General features: G+C 40.5%; 2 protein-coding genes across 2 annotated transcripts in view; one reads left to right on the top strand and one right to left on the bottom strand.

Moving 5' to 3' along the window:
• Window positions 1-5,892, bottom strand: part of coq6 (coenzyme Q6 monooxygenase) — a 39,393-nt gene extending 33,501 nt beyond the window's left edge. Inside the window, exon 1 of the mRNA XM_069916065.1 lies at window positions 5,490-5,892. The gene's annotated coding sequence lies outside the window, so the exon portion shown is untranslated. The remainder of the gene's footprint in view (window positions 1-5,489) is intronic.
• fam161b (FAM161 centrosomal protein B) overlaps window positions 1,043-15,270 on the top strand; it is a 57,572-nt gene continuing 43,344 nt past the window's right edge. Inside the window, exons 1-3 of the mRNA XM_069915468.1 lie at window positions 1,043-1,090; window positions 5,568-5,810; window positions 14,459-14,769. Of these exons, the coding sequence (XP_069771569.1) occupies window positions 1,043-1,090; window positions 5,568-5,810; window positions 14,459-14,769 (602 nt within the window). The remainder of the gene's footprint in view (window positions 1,091-5,567; window positions 5,811-14,458; window positions 14,770-15,270) is intronic.

Genomic DNA, 15,270 nt, shown 5'->3' with positions numbered 1-15,270 from the left:
AGGTGTGGGAGTGGTTGAAGTATTTGATGTTTTAAATGTGTTGTCATACATTGAGTTTAAAAAGGTAAAATTGAGAGATGAAAATGGGGAAAAGGGAGATGGTGGTGCTGAGGAAGCGGAAATGAGGTGTAAACAGGATATGAGATGGCCATGTTGAACTATATGACTTTCAGTATTAACAGAATACATAACCAAATTAAAAGGAAGAGGCTATTAAATTTACTGAAAAAAGAAAAAAATAGATATTGCATTCGTGCAGGAAACGCATCTAACTGAAGTGGAACATAATAAATTAAGGAGAGAATGGGTAGGACACGTAACGGCAGCATCATATAACTCAAAAGCCAGAGGTGTAGCTATATTAATCAATAAAAATGTACCAAACAAAATAGAGGAGGAAATAATAGATCCAGCAGGGAGATATGAAATGATAAAATGTCAGATATATTCAGATCTCTGGAATTTGGTCAATGTATATGCACCTAATGAAGAGGATCAAAAGTTTATGCAAAATATTCTTTTGAAGATTGTAAATACACAGGGGAATATATTGATAGGAGGGGACTTTAACCTTAATTTGGACTCAAAGATGCATAAAACTGGACAAAAGACTAGCAAAAAGAATAAAGTGGCCAAATTTATGGTTAAATCAATGCAAGAAATGCAACTTTTGGATATATGGAGGAGGCAACACCCATAGGAGAAGGAATATTCATATTATTCGAGTAGACATAAAACATACTCAAGGATTGACCTGTTCCTGTTGACAGCCCATATCCAAGGGAGAGTTCGGAAAATGGAATATAAAGCTAGATTGTTATCTGATCACTCACCCCTGTTATTAGCAATAGAAATGGAGGACATCCCACCAAGAACATATAGATGGAGATTAAACTCCATGCTACTTAAAAGGCAGGAATTTAGAGAATTTATTGAGCGCCAAATTAAAATGTACTTTAAAATAAATACGGAATCAGTGAAAGACAAATTTATATTATGGGATGCAAAGAAAGCCTTCATTGGAGGGCAGATAATAAGTAAGATGAAAAAGGACTACAATCGGGAAATAGAACAGCTGGAAAGGGAAATAGTAAGTACAGAAAAAGAACTAGCAACAAGGGAAGATTCAACAAAAAGAAGAGAATTGGTGGACAAAAAAATAAAATATGAAACATTATAAACGTATAAGGTGGAGAAGAACATAATGAAAATAAAGCAGAAGTACTATGAGCAAGGAGAAAAAAACGCACAAAATACTAGCCTGGCAGCTTAAAACAGAACAAGCTAAAAGAACTGTATTGGAATCAAGGAAAAAGAACAAACAAATTACATATAACCCAACAGAGATCAATGAAAACTTCAAGGAATTCTACGAACAATTATATCGAACTGAGAACGAAGGGAAAGAAGACAAAATAGATGAGTTTTTAACTAAAATTGAACTACCAAAATTGCAAGAAGAGGAGCAAAACAAATTGATAAAACCATTTGAAATAGAGGAAATACAGGATGTATTAAAAAAGCTACTGAACAATAAAATGCCTGGAGAGGACAGACTCCCAATAGAATTCTATAAAACATTTAAAGAGTTATTAATTCCTCCTCTCCTGGAATTAATAAACCAGATAGAAGAAAAACAAAAGTTGCCAGATTCATGTAAAACAGCAATAATTACAGTAATACCAAAGACGGGGAAAGATCCACTAATACCAGCATCATATAGACTACTTAATTCAGATTATAAGATAATAGCAAAACTATTAGTAAACAGATTGGCCGACTGTGTACCAAAAATAGTAAAACTAGATCAAACTAGATTTACTAAGAATAGACGAACAACGGACAATGTCTGTAAGTTCATTAACTTAATCCATGCAGTACAAGGAAATAAGATACCAACAGTGGCTGTTGCTTTAGATGCAGAGAAAGCCTTTGAGAGGGTAGAATATTATTATTTATTCAAAGTATTACAGAGGTTCAATCTACCAGAGAAATATATTAATTGCATTAAAGCATTATATAAGGGACCATTGGCGAAGGTAACAGTAAATGGATATGTATCGAACCAATTTAAATTAAGTAGGTCAACTAGGCAGGGATGTCCATTATCTCCCTCACTCTTCATTTTAGCAATAGAACCATTGGCAGAACTGATAAGAATAGAAAATAAAATGTAAAGGATAAAAATAAAGGAGAAGGAGTATAAAATCAGTTTATTTGCAGATGACATCATAGTATACTTAACAGAACCAGAAATAGCAATAAAAGAATTACACAAGAAATTGAAGGAATATAGAGAAATATTGGGGTACAAGATCAATGCAAATAAAAGTGAAGTGATGCCAATGAGTAATGTGGATTATACAGAATTAAAAAAAAATCACCATTTAAATGGCAAACACAAGCAATCCGATACCTAGGTATTAGATTAGATAATAATTTAGGCCACCTATACAAATTAAATTATCAGCTATTAATGAAGAAATTACAGGATGACTTAGAACATTGGAAAGAATTACCACTAACACTGATAGAAGGGTAAATTGCATTAAAATGAATATTTTCCAAAGGATACAACACCTATTTCAATCATTACCAATTCCCTTAACAGAGAAATTCTTCAATGAACTAAAGAGAATAATAAGGAAATTTTTATGGAAAGGGGGGGAAACCATGAGGGGACCAAGATAGAGCTAGATAAAATAGGGGAGAAGGTACCAGAACATATACTTTATAAGTGGGATGAAAAACTGGTGCAAAATAGAAGTTCACCAGTACTGCGCCATTTACTGAACATTTGGAAGAAGATTCACGTAGAAAGGGAAAAAACAAATTACCAACTACTAAAATTATTATTGACGCAAAATCAACTAATCCCTTTCACAATAGATAACCTTTTCTTTAGAGAATGGGAGAGAAAAAGAATTAAAAGAATAGAAAATTGTTTTTTGGGAAATAATTTATTATCTTTTGAACAAATGAAGTACAAATATGGAATAACTCATGGTTCAATGTTTGCATACCACCAACTGAAAACCTACTTAAAGGACAAATTGGGAAGCAGACTGAGATTACCAGAAGGAAGCAGGTTCGAATATGTGATTACAGACACAATGATAATTAAAAAATTTATAACAAACATGTACATCAAGCTGCAAGAGAAAGAAAATGATGAAATGAGCTATAAATCCAAACAAAAGTGGGAAAAAGATCTAAACATAAAGATAAAAAATGAAACATGGGAAAAGTTATGCTCCGGAACAATGAGAAATATAATAAATACGAGGTTATGCTCATGATAAAATATAATTGGTTACACAGACTATATATCATGCCCCAAAAGTTAAATAAATGGGATCCAATATTATCAGATAGATGTTTTCATTGTAAGAAGGAAACAGAAACAACAGTACATGCAATTTGGGCATGTGAGAAAGTGAAAAAGTTTTGGGAAGATCTAAATCAGGTATTAAATAAAATCACAAAAAGCAACATACCAAAAAATCCAGAGATCTTTCTTCTAAGTAATATAAGTAAAGAATTAGGCCTCAAACTGGATGAAGCACAAAAAAAGATTTATTATGATAGCCTTAGCTGTAGCAAAAAAATGTATAATGTTAACTTGGAAATCAGAAGAGAACCTGAGAGTACATTGGAAAAAATAACATATAATTTAAAAAATAAAGTCACGTTATTTGAACAAATCTGGAAACCGTACATGGAACACAATAGAGAGGGCTTACCGCGGACCTCCACCCCTTTAAAATGATAGAATGAGAAGAAGACGAAATAAACTGACCCAGTGTGTAAAAGTAGATGACACAATTTTCTTGTTTATTTTCATTGTGATGACATTGTTTAATGGGTTTATTGTATTGTATATGTTGAACGTTTAATGGGTTTGGAGGGCGTTGGGAAGGAGGGAGGGAAGGGAGGGGGAAAAAGGGGAGAAAATGACACTGAGTACATTCAAGAGGGAAATGTTTGTGTGTATTTTGATTAATATGGTTCATAGTGTGAAAAATAAATTTAAAAAAAATGGCAGTGAGCCAGCCACCTGCCACGACAAATTTTATGATTCAGCATGGTAACAGACCCTTTCAGCCCACAAGCGCGTGCCCCCCAAAGTTATATCCAATTAAACCGTGGGAGGAAACTGGAGCACCTGGAGGAAACCCACAGAGACATGAGGAGATCATACAAACTCCTTACAGACAGCGCAAGATTTAAACCCCAGTTGCTGTTGCGCTAACCATGCCATCTGACATGCCAACTACAAGCCTTTTTATAAAGATACTCCCATATTACTGTTGAGGAGGAAATTTCCAGAAACAACCAATGATCTGCAATTTATTTCCAAATTAAGATGGTATGCAATTTGAATGTGATAATAATTTCCTCCACCAACTGCCTTTGCTCTTCTTGATGACTGGTTTTGGAGATGCTCTTGCAAACAACCGCAGTGCATTTATAAATGGGATACATTGCAGTAACTGTATGCTGGAGAGAATGAAGCAGTCCGGTGGGGTGACAATCAAACAAGCTGTGTGGTCCACAAAGAGATGAGCGTCCTGAGAGAGATACTGGAACTGCACACATTAGGGTACTATCCCATCGCGCTGCTAAACTGCAACAAAGTTTTCAAGGTCTCAGATTGGAGTCACTTGCTGCAGGAAATTTGCCCACAATAAGGCCAAATAATGGGTTTGTTAATCCCATTCACATCTCCTCAAATTCATTTGGTTGTTGCAGACAGAACAGTTTCCCCCTGTAACAGCTATTTGAACCTTCAAATTGCTACCTTAACCAGAACACCACTCGAGGATCAAAGATCTGCTCGCAAAAATCGTAAGATCACATTGTATTTGCACTAACTGCAGTGGTGAATATTTCTCTTTCTATTTTATGTTTATTATCCTTTTTGCTCACGTGGTTCTTCAAACTTATTGTTTATTGGCACGATTACATACCTGTGGTGCAGCAGCAAGCAAAAATAATTTTAGTGCATCAATACCCTGTATTCCCACATTGACCACCGCCAGTGGGCTGATATCGCCTCCAACCGTGCATCTTGGCGCCTCACAGTTCGGCGGGCAGCAACCTCCTTTGAAGAAGACCGCAGAGCCCACCTCACTGACAAAAGGCAAAGGAGGAAAAACCCAACCCACCAATTTTCCGCTGCAACCGTGTCTGCCTGTCCCGCATCAGACTTGTCAGCCACAAACGAGCCTGCAGCTGACGTGGACATTTACCCCTCCACAAATCTTCGTCCGCGAAGCCAAGCCAAAGACTTCATCAACCCTGTAAGGTATTTATATGTTGGGCAATAAACTCTTATCATCATCTGATTTTACTTGCTGTGTCATTATTTTTTGCTGGGCCATCTCTTCCACCATCCACTCAAGGATCCATTTACATCCCTCTAAATGGTCCCATTCTTATCCTAACTGTTTCTTATCTACAAATCATGGTTCATTGCAGCCTTTCACCTTTTTTTCATGGTTCATTACAGCCTTTCACCTTTTTTTCATGGTTCATTGCAGCCTTCCACCTTCTCATGAGTGCAGCCCCAAGGTCCTCATCCCCTGGAAACTCTTCCTGAGGGCTCAAGGAGGAGGCGGGACCGGTTGCAGAGTGACATCTGCGCGGTCCAATCCGCGCCCGCCTCCACACCCCGAGCCACCAATCGGTGCCGCAGGTGCTCTCGCTCGGCCCGATGCCGGGCTCGTCGGACGCCGCGTTTCTCACCAGCCCTCGCCTGGAGAACCGATCCCGAAGCCCGGCTCCTCCGAGGCCGCGGTTGGCCTGAGGTAAGGGCCAGGATCGGAGTTCAAAGCGGCCACCGCGCTGGGGCCTCGCCCGCTGGGCCGCGGCTGTCCCCGGTTGCCATGGGAACGGGGTCACGGGTCAGCTGGTTGCGGCAGGCAGTGTGCCGCCCCTACTACCCCTAACTCCCTCCCTGCAGGTGGATGCATGACTGAGGTCTCAGTTTCAGATTTATTGGCAGAATACGTGAAAGAGGTTGTATGGGGAACGTTTGAAGGGCTTTTGTTGAGAGGAGTGGGCAGAGCAGTGGTCGAAAGGTAAGAGAGTCGCGGTCAAGAGGGCATAACTTCAGGATTGAAGGGCATCTGTTTCGAACAGAGTTGGCAGAATCTCTTCAGCCGGTTGGGGGGGGGGGGTGAAACTCTGGAATTTGTTACCACAGGCAGTTGTGGAGGTGCATGGAAGACCCTTTCCACTGGCCTCCCAGGTCTTCGGCTGTGCACGGTCCCGGGATAGGAAGCCCCTCTGTGCCCTTTCCACGGCGCCGCCCCAATCTGGGGCACTAACTTCTTTTCTGCTGAACGCAACCGTGGATTGGAGTGTCCTACCTTCAACCCACTTCCACCGGTTTCCTCAGCATCAGGAATTGCTGGGCTATGAGTCGGGGTGGAGGCGGTTCATCCCCATCATGGAATGGCGTCGTTTGATGCCAGTGGAAAAGGGGCTGGACGTTGCTAGGTTCTTGATGAGCCAGGGCATCAAAGGTTATTGGGAGGAGTGGGGCTGAGTGGGAAAATCGGCTCAATTTTAAATGGTGGGGCAGACTTGATGGGCTGAATAGCCTATTTCTGCTCCGGTCTTGTACATACAACCCTGAGATTGTTTTTCCTGCAGGTGAGGCAGAAATATCACTTTTTGGTAGTGGGGCAAAAAAAAACTACACAACCTACACATGTAAACAAACTACAATTTGGAGAGGAAAAAAATAAAGTTCAAAAGTAAGAGTCCCTGATTGAGTTTGTTGTTGAGGAGTCTGGTGGAGGTGTAGCAGCTGTTCCTGGCACCTATACCTCTTTCCTGATGGGAGCAGCGAGAAGATAGTATGTGCTCGATACTGTGGGTCTTTGATTATTTATCAATCCTTTTCAAGTTTATTATCATCTGATTATACATGTACAAACAGTGTCTATCCAGACCATATTGCACTCACAAAAATATGCAATACACAGTACATAATGATCACATCATAATCCAAATAAATATTGTATACATATTTGGGATAATTTTCACTGTAACAGGATAATTACTGTTCATCAGTCTCACAGTCTGTGGAAAGAAGATATTCCCTCGCCGGGCAATCCTGATTTTGATGCTCCTGTACCACCTTCTTGATGGTAGTGGGTTGAAGATGCTGTGTGCTGGATGGAAAGGGTCTTCTATAATTCCTTGAACACAGAAATGCTGGAGGAACTCAGCAGGTCTTGCAACACCCATAGGAGGAAAAGATGTATAACTGATGTTTTGAGTTGAGTGCCTTCTTCAAGGCTTGAAGAAGGGCTCAGGCCTGAAACATTGGTAATATATATCTTTACCCTACTATGAAACGCAGACCTGCTGAGTTTCTGTATTTTTAACTACAATCATAGTTCTGAGGACTTTCATGTTTCACTCTTCAGTTCCTTGACCCCAGTTTAGACAATGCTCCCAGTAAATATTGTCTATAGAGGAAAGGGAGACCCTAGTGATCCTCTTGGCTGATTTAGTGATCCTCTGTATAGACCTCCAGTCTGATGCTTTGTAGCTAGCAAACCACACAATGATAAAGGACACTAACTTGTGCTCTTGTGAAAGGTTATCAAAATGGGGGCTGGTAGCCTTTTATACTTATTATCTCTTTTTCTGTCTGTTTATACTATTGTTATTGGTGTATCTTGCATATCTGTGTAGCTGCAGCAAGTAAGAATCGTGAAGTGTCTGTGCATTGTACTTGTGTGTATGGCAATAAGGTACATCTAGGTACATTCAAAACTGAGATGAATGGAATTATTTAAAGTCACCTGAACCAAGATACACTGAAAAGCTTTGTTATGTGTGACATGCAGGCAAATCAACTCATAATTAAGAACAGCAGATAATGTAAAAATAAAGCAAAAGTGTATTGTACAGTATCAAAATGTACATGGTGTTGTGTTACTGGGACAAAGTGCAGCATATAGAAAAAACAACCTGCTATACATTGCAGAGCATCAACTCTTACCAATGAGAGGACCATTCAAGAGTCAGATGACAACAGGAAAGAAGCTGTTCTTGGAAGCTGGAGGTCTGTGCTTTTAAATTTTTACATTTTAAGTTTAGACATACAGCACAGTAACAGGCCCTTTCGGCCTTCAAGCCCAAGCTGTCCTATTATACCCAATGGACCTACACACACCACACACCCCCCCCCCCCCACCACCCTGGCTATGTTTTGGAGGGTGGGAGGAAACCAGAGTACCCTGAGGAAACCAACGCAGACATGAAGAGAACGTGCGGGATTCGAACCCAGGTTGCTCCCACTGTAACAAAGTTGTACTAACCATGCAGCCCTTTTTAAACATGTGTATTTTCTGATTTCTGAACTCTACTGAGTTGTTAAAATTTTGTTTATAATTTTGATTTCCTTCTCTGAAGGATGCCGTACTAATTGAGGGTTGTAGTTAATCTTCTCTGGACTGGGTTTTTTTCCCATACAAGGGGAGAGTGAGCAGGTTCGGACTTTGTTCTTCAGTAGGTCAGAATGATAGATAATTTCATTGTAATACTGAAATCTCTTGGTGCCTGCCACATTGACCACCGCCAGTGGGCTGATAACGCCTCAAACCGTGCATCTTGGCGCCTCACAGTTTGGCGGGCAGCAACCTCCTTTGAAGAAGACCGCAGAGCCCACCTCACTGACAAAAGGCAAAGGAGGAAAAACCCAACACCCAACCCCAACCAACCAATTTTCCCTTGCAACCGCTGCAACCGTGTCTGCCTGTCCCGCATCGGACTTGTCAGCCACAAACGAGCCTGCAGCTGACGTGGACATTTACCCCCTCCATAAATCTTCGTCCGCGAAGCCAAGCCAAAGAAGAATACTGATAGGGTTTATTATGAGCTCCTGTTTTAGTAAAATGGGATTATCACTGTAAGAGATAGTGTAGACAGGAGGGTCTTTTCAGGAAGCAAAGTGCTTCATTTTGAGTGTGCTAGCAGTGAAGTTACTTGGAGAGATCTTGAAAGATTTGTGGAGGCTGCCCAGTTTGAATCTTGCCTAGAAAAGAACCAGGAGATAGGAGTCACGTGATGGAGTAGTGGCAGGTCGGTAAAACCAGCCCTCTCCACGAAAACAGGAAAAAAGTTAGAAAAAGACAAAGTACAACAAAAATAAAATAGAAGATAAAGCTACAGAGAAGATGAGGAGGATGGCATCCAAGAAGGAGAAAATAAAAACAACTGGAATAAAAGAAGTAGAAAAATCGCCAAAGAAGAAGGCCTTACCTGCACGAAGGGACAGGACGCTGTGGTGGCGAAGAGTGCCCGACCCCCGAGGTCAGTGCCTGCCCTGCGGAGTTGCGACTCACCTGCCGGTGGACTTTTAAAAACGGCTCTCGGAGCCCAACAAAAGTGCGCAACCAATGGAAACAAGGGAAAAAGAGGACACAGGTGGGAGGGGGGCCAAGCAGAGGAGCAGGCAGCCACAGTGCGAACAGCTGAGGGACACCCGACACCAGGGCACTCAGCTGGAAGATGAGAAAGGCAGTAGAGAAGGGAGTGACGTGGGAGAGAGACGACCGGCAAGAAGATCAACAGCAGGAGGCACAACAGAGGAGTAGCCCAAGAGGGGAGGACCAGCAACAAGAGGCCCAGCAAGAAGAGGTATGACAAAGAGAGGCAAGCAGATCCACAGGAAAAACAGAAGAGACAGACACGAAGAAGAAGACACAAACACAGGTACAGACATGGAAGAAGAAGATCAAGATTTTCACAGAGAAATAGAAGGTAAAACTGATGGACAAAGAGAAATAGAAAATAAAACTGATGGACAGAATATAGATAAGTTTTTTTTAAGAACAAATGAGGTTATTAAAAGAATGGTTGGCATTAGAATTTAATGTAATTAAAAGGAAAATGAAAAGAACAGAAGATAAAATGCAAAGGTTAGAACTGGTAATGACAGAAATAGAGAAAAGAGTAGAGAATGTGGAAGAGCGGGAAACAGCTGTAGAAATCGAAGTAAATGACAAGAGAAAAATTGGAAGAAAGTGACAAAAAAAATTAAAGAGACGCAAGAGTTGTTATCTCAGAAAATTGATATGTTGGAAAATTATAGTAGACGAAACAACATAAAAATAGTGGGCCTGAAGGAGGGTGAAGAAAGCACAGACATGAAGGAATTTATAAAAGGATGGATCCCAAAGGTCTTGGGAACGACAGAAATACAGGAAAAAATGGAAATAGAAAGGGCTCACAGAACACTAGCTCTGAAACTGCAGATACATCAAAAACCAAGATCCATCTTAGTAAAATTTTTGAGATATACGACAAGATAAAACATACTGGAACAGTCAAGGAATAAAGTTAGAGAAGACAATAAACCATTGGAATACAAGGGTCAAAAAATATTTTTTTATCCAGACATAAGTTTTGAACTCTTAAAGAGGAGGAAGGAGTTTAATACAGCAAAAACGATTTTATGGAAAAAAGGTTACAAATTCATGTTAAGACATCCAGCTGTGCTTAAAATATTTATACCCAGGGAACAAAACAGACTGTTCTCAGATCCAGAGGAAGCGCTAGAATTCACAGAACGTTTGCAGGACAGAAGAAGAGTTGAAGAGGTATAATAAGAATGAAGAACGGCGATAAAATATATATAAAGATGTAAAAACAATGTATATGTAAAGAGCTAAAGAGGGAAAACAGAAAGGAAGGAAGGAAGTAAGGGTGAAAATAAAGAGAGAGAGAGATTTGTTATATGTGTTTAAAAAAAGTGTTTTCTGGGGAGGGCGGGGGGGGGAGGGAAGAACCGACACTTCAAAATCAGTTGACGCTGTGAGCAAGATCGCAATCCAAATGAAAAGGGGAGTTGTGGTTGCCCGGCAAGGGTTAACGGGCAACTCAGAGTGGGAGGGTACTTTTGGGGTTAAGGTATTAGTGGGTGTGGGAACCGTAGGGGTACTTTATGTTTTAAATGTGTTGTCGTACATTAAGTTTAATAAGAGAAAACTAAGAGATGAAAATGGGGAAAAGGGGGATGGAGATGGTGAAGAGGTGGAAAAGAAATATAAGCAAGATATAAGATGGTCATGTTGAACTATATGACTATAAACATTAATGGAATACATAACCAAATTAAAAGGAAGAGGCTACTAAATTTATTCTAAATCAGATACTAAATAAAATTACAAAAAATAGCATACCAAAATAACCAGAGAGATTTCTTTTAAATAACAAGAAGTAAAGAATTAGGCCTCAAATTGGATAAAGCACAAAAAAAAATTCATTATGACAGCCTTAGCAGTAGCAAAAAAATGTATAATGTCAACTTGGAAAATGGAAGAGAGCATGAGTATACAGCAATGGTACATGGAAATGAATAAATGTATTCCATTGGAAAAAATAACATATAATTTAAAAAATAAAGTCACAATGTTTGAACAAATTTGGGAACCGTACAAGGAACATATCAGAGAGAGCTTGCCTAGGACCTCCATCCCCTAAAATGAAAATGATAAGAAGACAAAATGACTAGATTTGTTTATTTTCCTTTGTGTGAAGATATTTTATGGTTTTATTGAATACCAATGTTGAATACCAATGGTTTTTTTTTTTGGGGGGTGGGTAGAGGGGAGGGAGGGAAAGGGGGGAAAAAGGGAGAAAAGGTCACTGAGTAAATTTAATGACAAACGTTTGTATATATTTTGGTTAACATGATTCACAGTGTGAAGAATAAAAAAATTTTTTAAAAAAGAAAAGAACCAGGAGTGTTGTAACCACAGCTCATGTGGCTGGACATTTCTTCAAAGGCAATGCAAGAAGAATTAGTGAATCTGTAGCAGCCACAATTCCAGTCTTCCCATCAGTTCAACATTAATTATGAACATCAAATTTCGAAGACCTACACTTCATCACTGAATTTGAAGTAACTTTCTGGATTTTGGCCTGGACTGTAATGGTCTGGGTGACACACAAACAGACACACACAGCACCTACGCATAGCTGGGGATAGATTTAGTGTTAAGGATAGTTTAAAAGTTAAGACTATAGTTTAAGAGTTAGAAATAAAATTAGTGTTTTAAAATTAAACACTGATTCATTGCCTATTGCTTGTTATATGTGGTTCTCATCATGTGAGATACAGGGAAGAAGCTTTCATGTTTGAGGAGGTCTAAAATTAGAGGAGGGGATGTTTACAGCCCCAAAAACAATAGGCAGGATATTTACATTGAAATGGGAATTAAATTCTTTCCATCAGACGGGCAGCGAATTTTGTGCTTTCTATTCATGAGGATTGTAGAGGTTTAGTCATTGACTGAATTCAAAAAAGACTGACAGATTTCTGGATATTAACATAATCAAAGGACATGAGGATAGAGCAGGAAAGTAGATAATCAGCCATAATCTTGTTTGAAGTCCTGCATGACTGACAATTGCTTTTTATGTTCTGAAAATTTATGCAGATATCATTCATTTTATTGACCAAATTTAAACATTCCTATTCTTTGGCTTGGCTTTGCGGACAAAGATTTATGGAGGGGCATGTCCACGTCTGCTGCAGGCTCGTTGGTGACTGACAAGTCCGATGCGGGACAGGCAGGCTCGGTTGCAGCGGTTGCAAGGGAAAATTGGTTGGTTGGGGTTGGGTTTTCCTCCTTTGTCTTTTGTCAGTGAGGTGGGCTCTGCAGTCTTCTTCAAAGGAGGTTGCTGCCTGCCGAACCGTGAGGCGCCAAGATGCACGGTTGGAGGCGATATCAGCCCACTGGCAGTGGTCAATGGGGCAGGCACCAAGAGATTTCTTTAAGCAGTCTTTGTACCTCTTTGGTGCACCTCTGTCTCGGTGGCCAGTGGAGAGCTCACCATAGAACACGATCTTGGGAAGCCGATGGTCCTCCATTCTGGAGACGTGACCCACCCAGCGCAGTTGGGTCTTCAGCAGCATGGATTCGATGCTTGCGGACTCTGCCAGCTTGAGTACTTCGATGTTGGTGATGAAGTCATTCCAATGAATGTTGAGGATGGAGCGGAGACAACGCTGATGGAAGCGTTCTAGGAGCCGTAGGTGATGCTGGTAGAGGACCCATGATTCGGAGCCGAACAGGAGCGTAGGTATGACAACGGCTTTGTACACGTTGATCTTTGTGTGTTTCTTCAGGTGGTTGTTTTTCCAGACTCTTTTGTGTAGTCTTCCAAAGGCGTTATTTGCCTTGGCGAGTCTGTTGTCTATCTCTTTGTCGATCCTTGCATCAGATGAAATGGTGCAGGTGAGGTAGGTAAACTGGTTGACCATTTTGAGTTCAGTGTGCCCGATGGAGATGTGGGGGGGGCTATGTAAATGCATTGGTACATGACAAATATGTCAAAGTATGTAATCCATCCAATATGGTTTGCATATTGTGACATTATTAATCAGTGCACAAATTACAGGTAGTCAGTACAATAAAATCAAAGCTGATGTTAGTCCTCAACATACTGAAAAGATTACCGAACTTGACGGCATATAAGATTTATTTTTGTCCCCAAAAATATTGCCTCAAAAACTGCCCTGGGTCTTGTACATGAAGGTGACATTTTGGAGCCGCCATTTTAGGCATTGAAATACAAAGTGCTCAAACTACTCACCCAGCTTCAAGAAACCCATGGATGGGTTTCTGCGGTTGTTCAGGAAGCTAGCCCACTGCTTTGTGGACCACCTTCCCTCCAGAGGGCCATGCTTTTTGGAGCCACTGCCGCTCACTTCCCCTGTGAGAAGGCCGAGCATGGCAGCCCTTGCCAGCAGCAAAACGGCTGTGTTTGTAGTATACACCGATGGTACGATCGATTGCTTACTTTGAGGGGAGCGCTGGGTCTCAAATGATCAGGCTTTTCCCCCCCCACCCCCAACTTTCAGCTCATTCAATTTGCTTGGTGGGCCAGGCTCATCGAACAAAGGCTCAGCATGGAGCTTGATCACCGAGCCCCAGTGCTCCCTTCAAAGCAAGTGATCAATCGTCTGTTCCCCGCGACGGTGCCTGTTGCCCTGGTGACCGGCTTCTCTCCCTCCTGCTCTCACGCACATAGGGGTCTTAACATGTCTGTTAATCAATTGGCATTTGCATAGCGGAGGGGGAAGCGGCCTGAGCCTCTGCATGCAGCAGGCAGGAGGATGTGTTACTGCGGTTACTTGTGTGCGAGAAGGCTTTGGCATCTTGGCCATGCAAGACTGGAGGGATTTCATCGAGGTGAGTTAAGGCACACACGTGTTATCTATAAGGAGCCTTGCAGAAGGAACCCATTTGCCAACTTACCTGTAAATACGCTAAAACAATTTTTTCCAAAATTTTCATGCTAAAAATGGGGGCAGGAGGTCTTGTATGCCAGTGTGTCCTACATGCCATCAAATACGGTAATGTGCTGTGATGTTGATAATTTGTCAGTGATTGAAATAAAATGATACTGTATTATCTTTCATCAGGTCATACCTGAAAATCACAATGATTCTAACGTTGCATTTAACAAGAGCAATCAAGGTGAATTAATGGATTTTCGGAACCAAGATCAGAGAAATTTTAATAACCAATACTATGAAGGGCTTGTGGCCTTGAAGAACTCTTGTAGACAAAGACTGGTGGCACTGAATGTGCAATATGAGCTGCAGAAGAATAAATTGGAACACGAGAGAAAGATGAAAGCCCTTGGACAGACAGGAGAAGCAGTCAAATTATTTGCAATGAATGAAGGAAGAATTCCTGTGGACAATAGATCCTCCAAACCAAATTCATCTGGGTGAGTCTGTTATGGTTAATATGGATAAATCCACCACGTTTGAAATGTTGTCCTCTCAATTTCTATAAAAATCAGTTCGTTCATTTTGCTGTGTGAAGTTGATAACTTGAATTTTTTTATTTTTTTTTTTTTATTTTTTTTTTTCACACCATAAATCACAATAGCCATGATATACACTTTTTCTTTTCCACACATTTACAGTGACTTTTTCTCCCTCCCCCCTCCCTCCTCCCAAGCCACCCCCCCATCCCCCCCCCTCTCATCCATTTTAGTTATACAATCTAGGTTGCATTAATTCAGTTAGACAATGTTGTCATTCAACAAAAATACACCAGAAATTCTACTGAGTCCATTCTTTTCTTTTCTTCTCCTTCCATCAACTTAGGTAATGTTTGTTCCCGGTAGGTTTTCGCTATTGTATTTAATGTAAGGCTCCCATACTTGTTCGAATATTTCAATATTATTTCTTAAACTATATGTTATTTTTTCTAATGGAATACA

Source organism: Narcine bancroftii, chromosome 2, assembly GCF_036971445.1.
Source record: "Narcine bancroftii isolate sNarBan1 chromosome 2, sNarBan1.hap1, whole genome shotgun sequence".
Classification (NCBI taxonomy): domain Eukaryota; kingdom Metazoa; phylum Chordata; class Chondrichthyes; order Torpediniformes; family Narcinidae; genus Narcine; species Narcine bancroftii.
The sequence above is the reverse complement of the archived record's forward strand: the minus strand, read 5'-3'. Positions and strand labels throughout refer to the sequence as shown.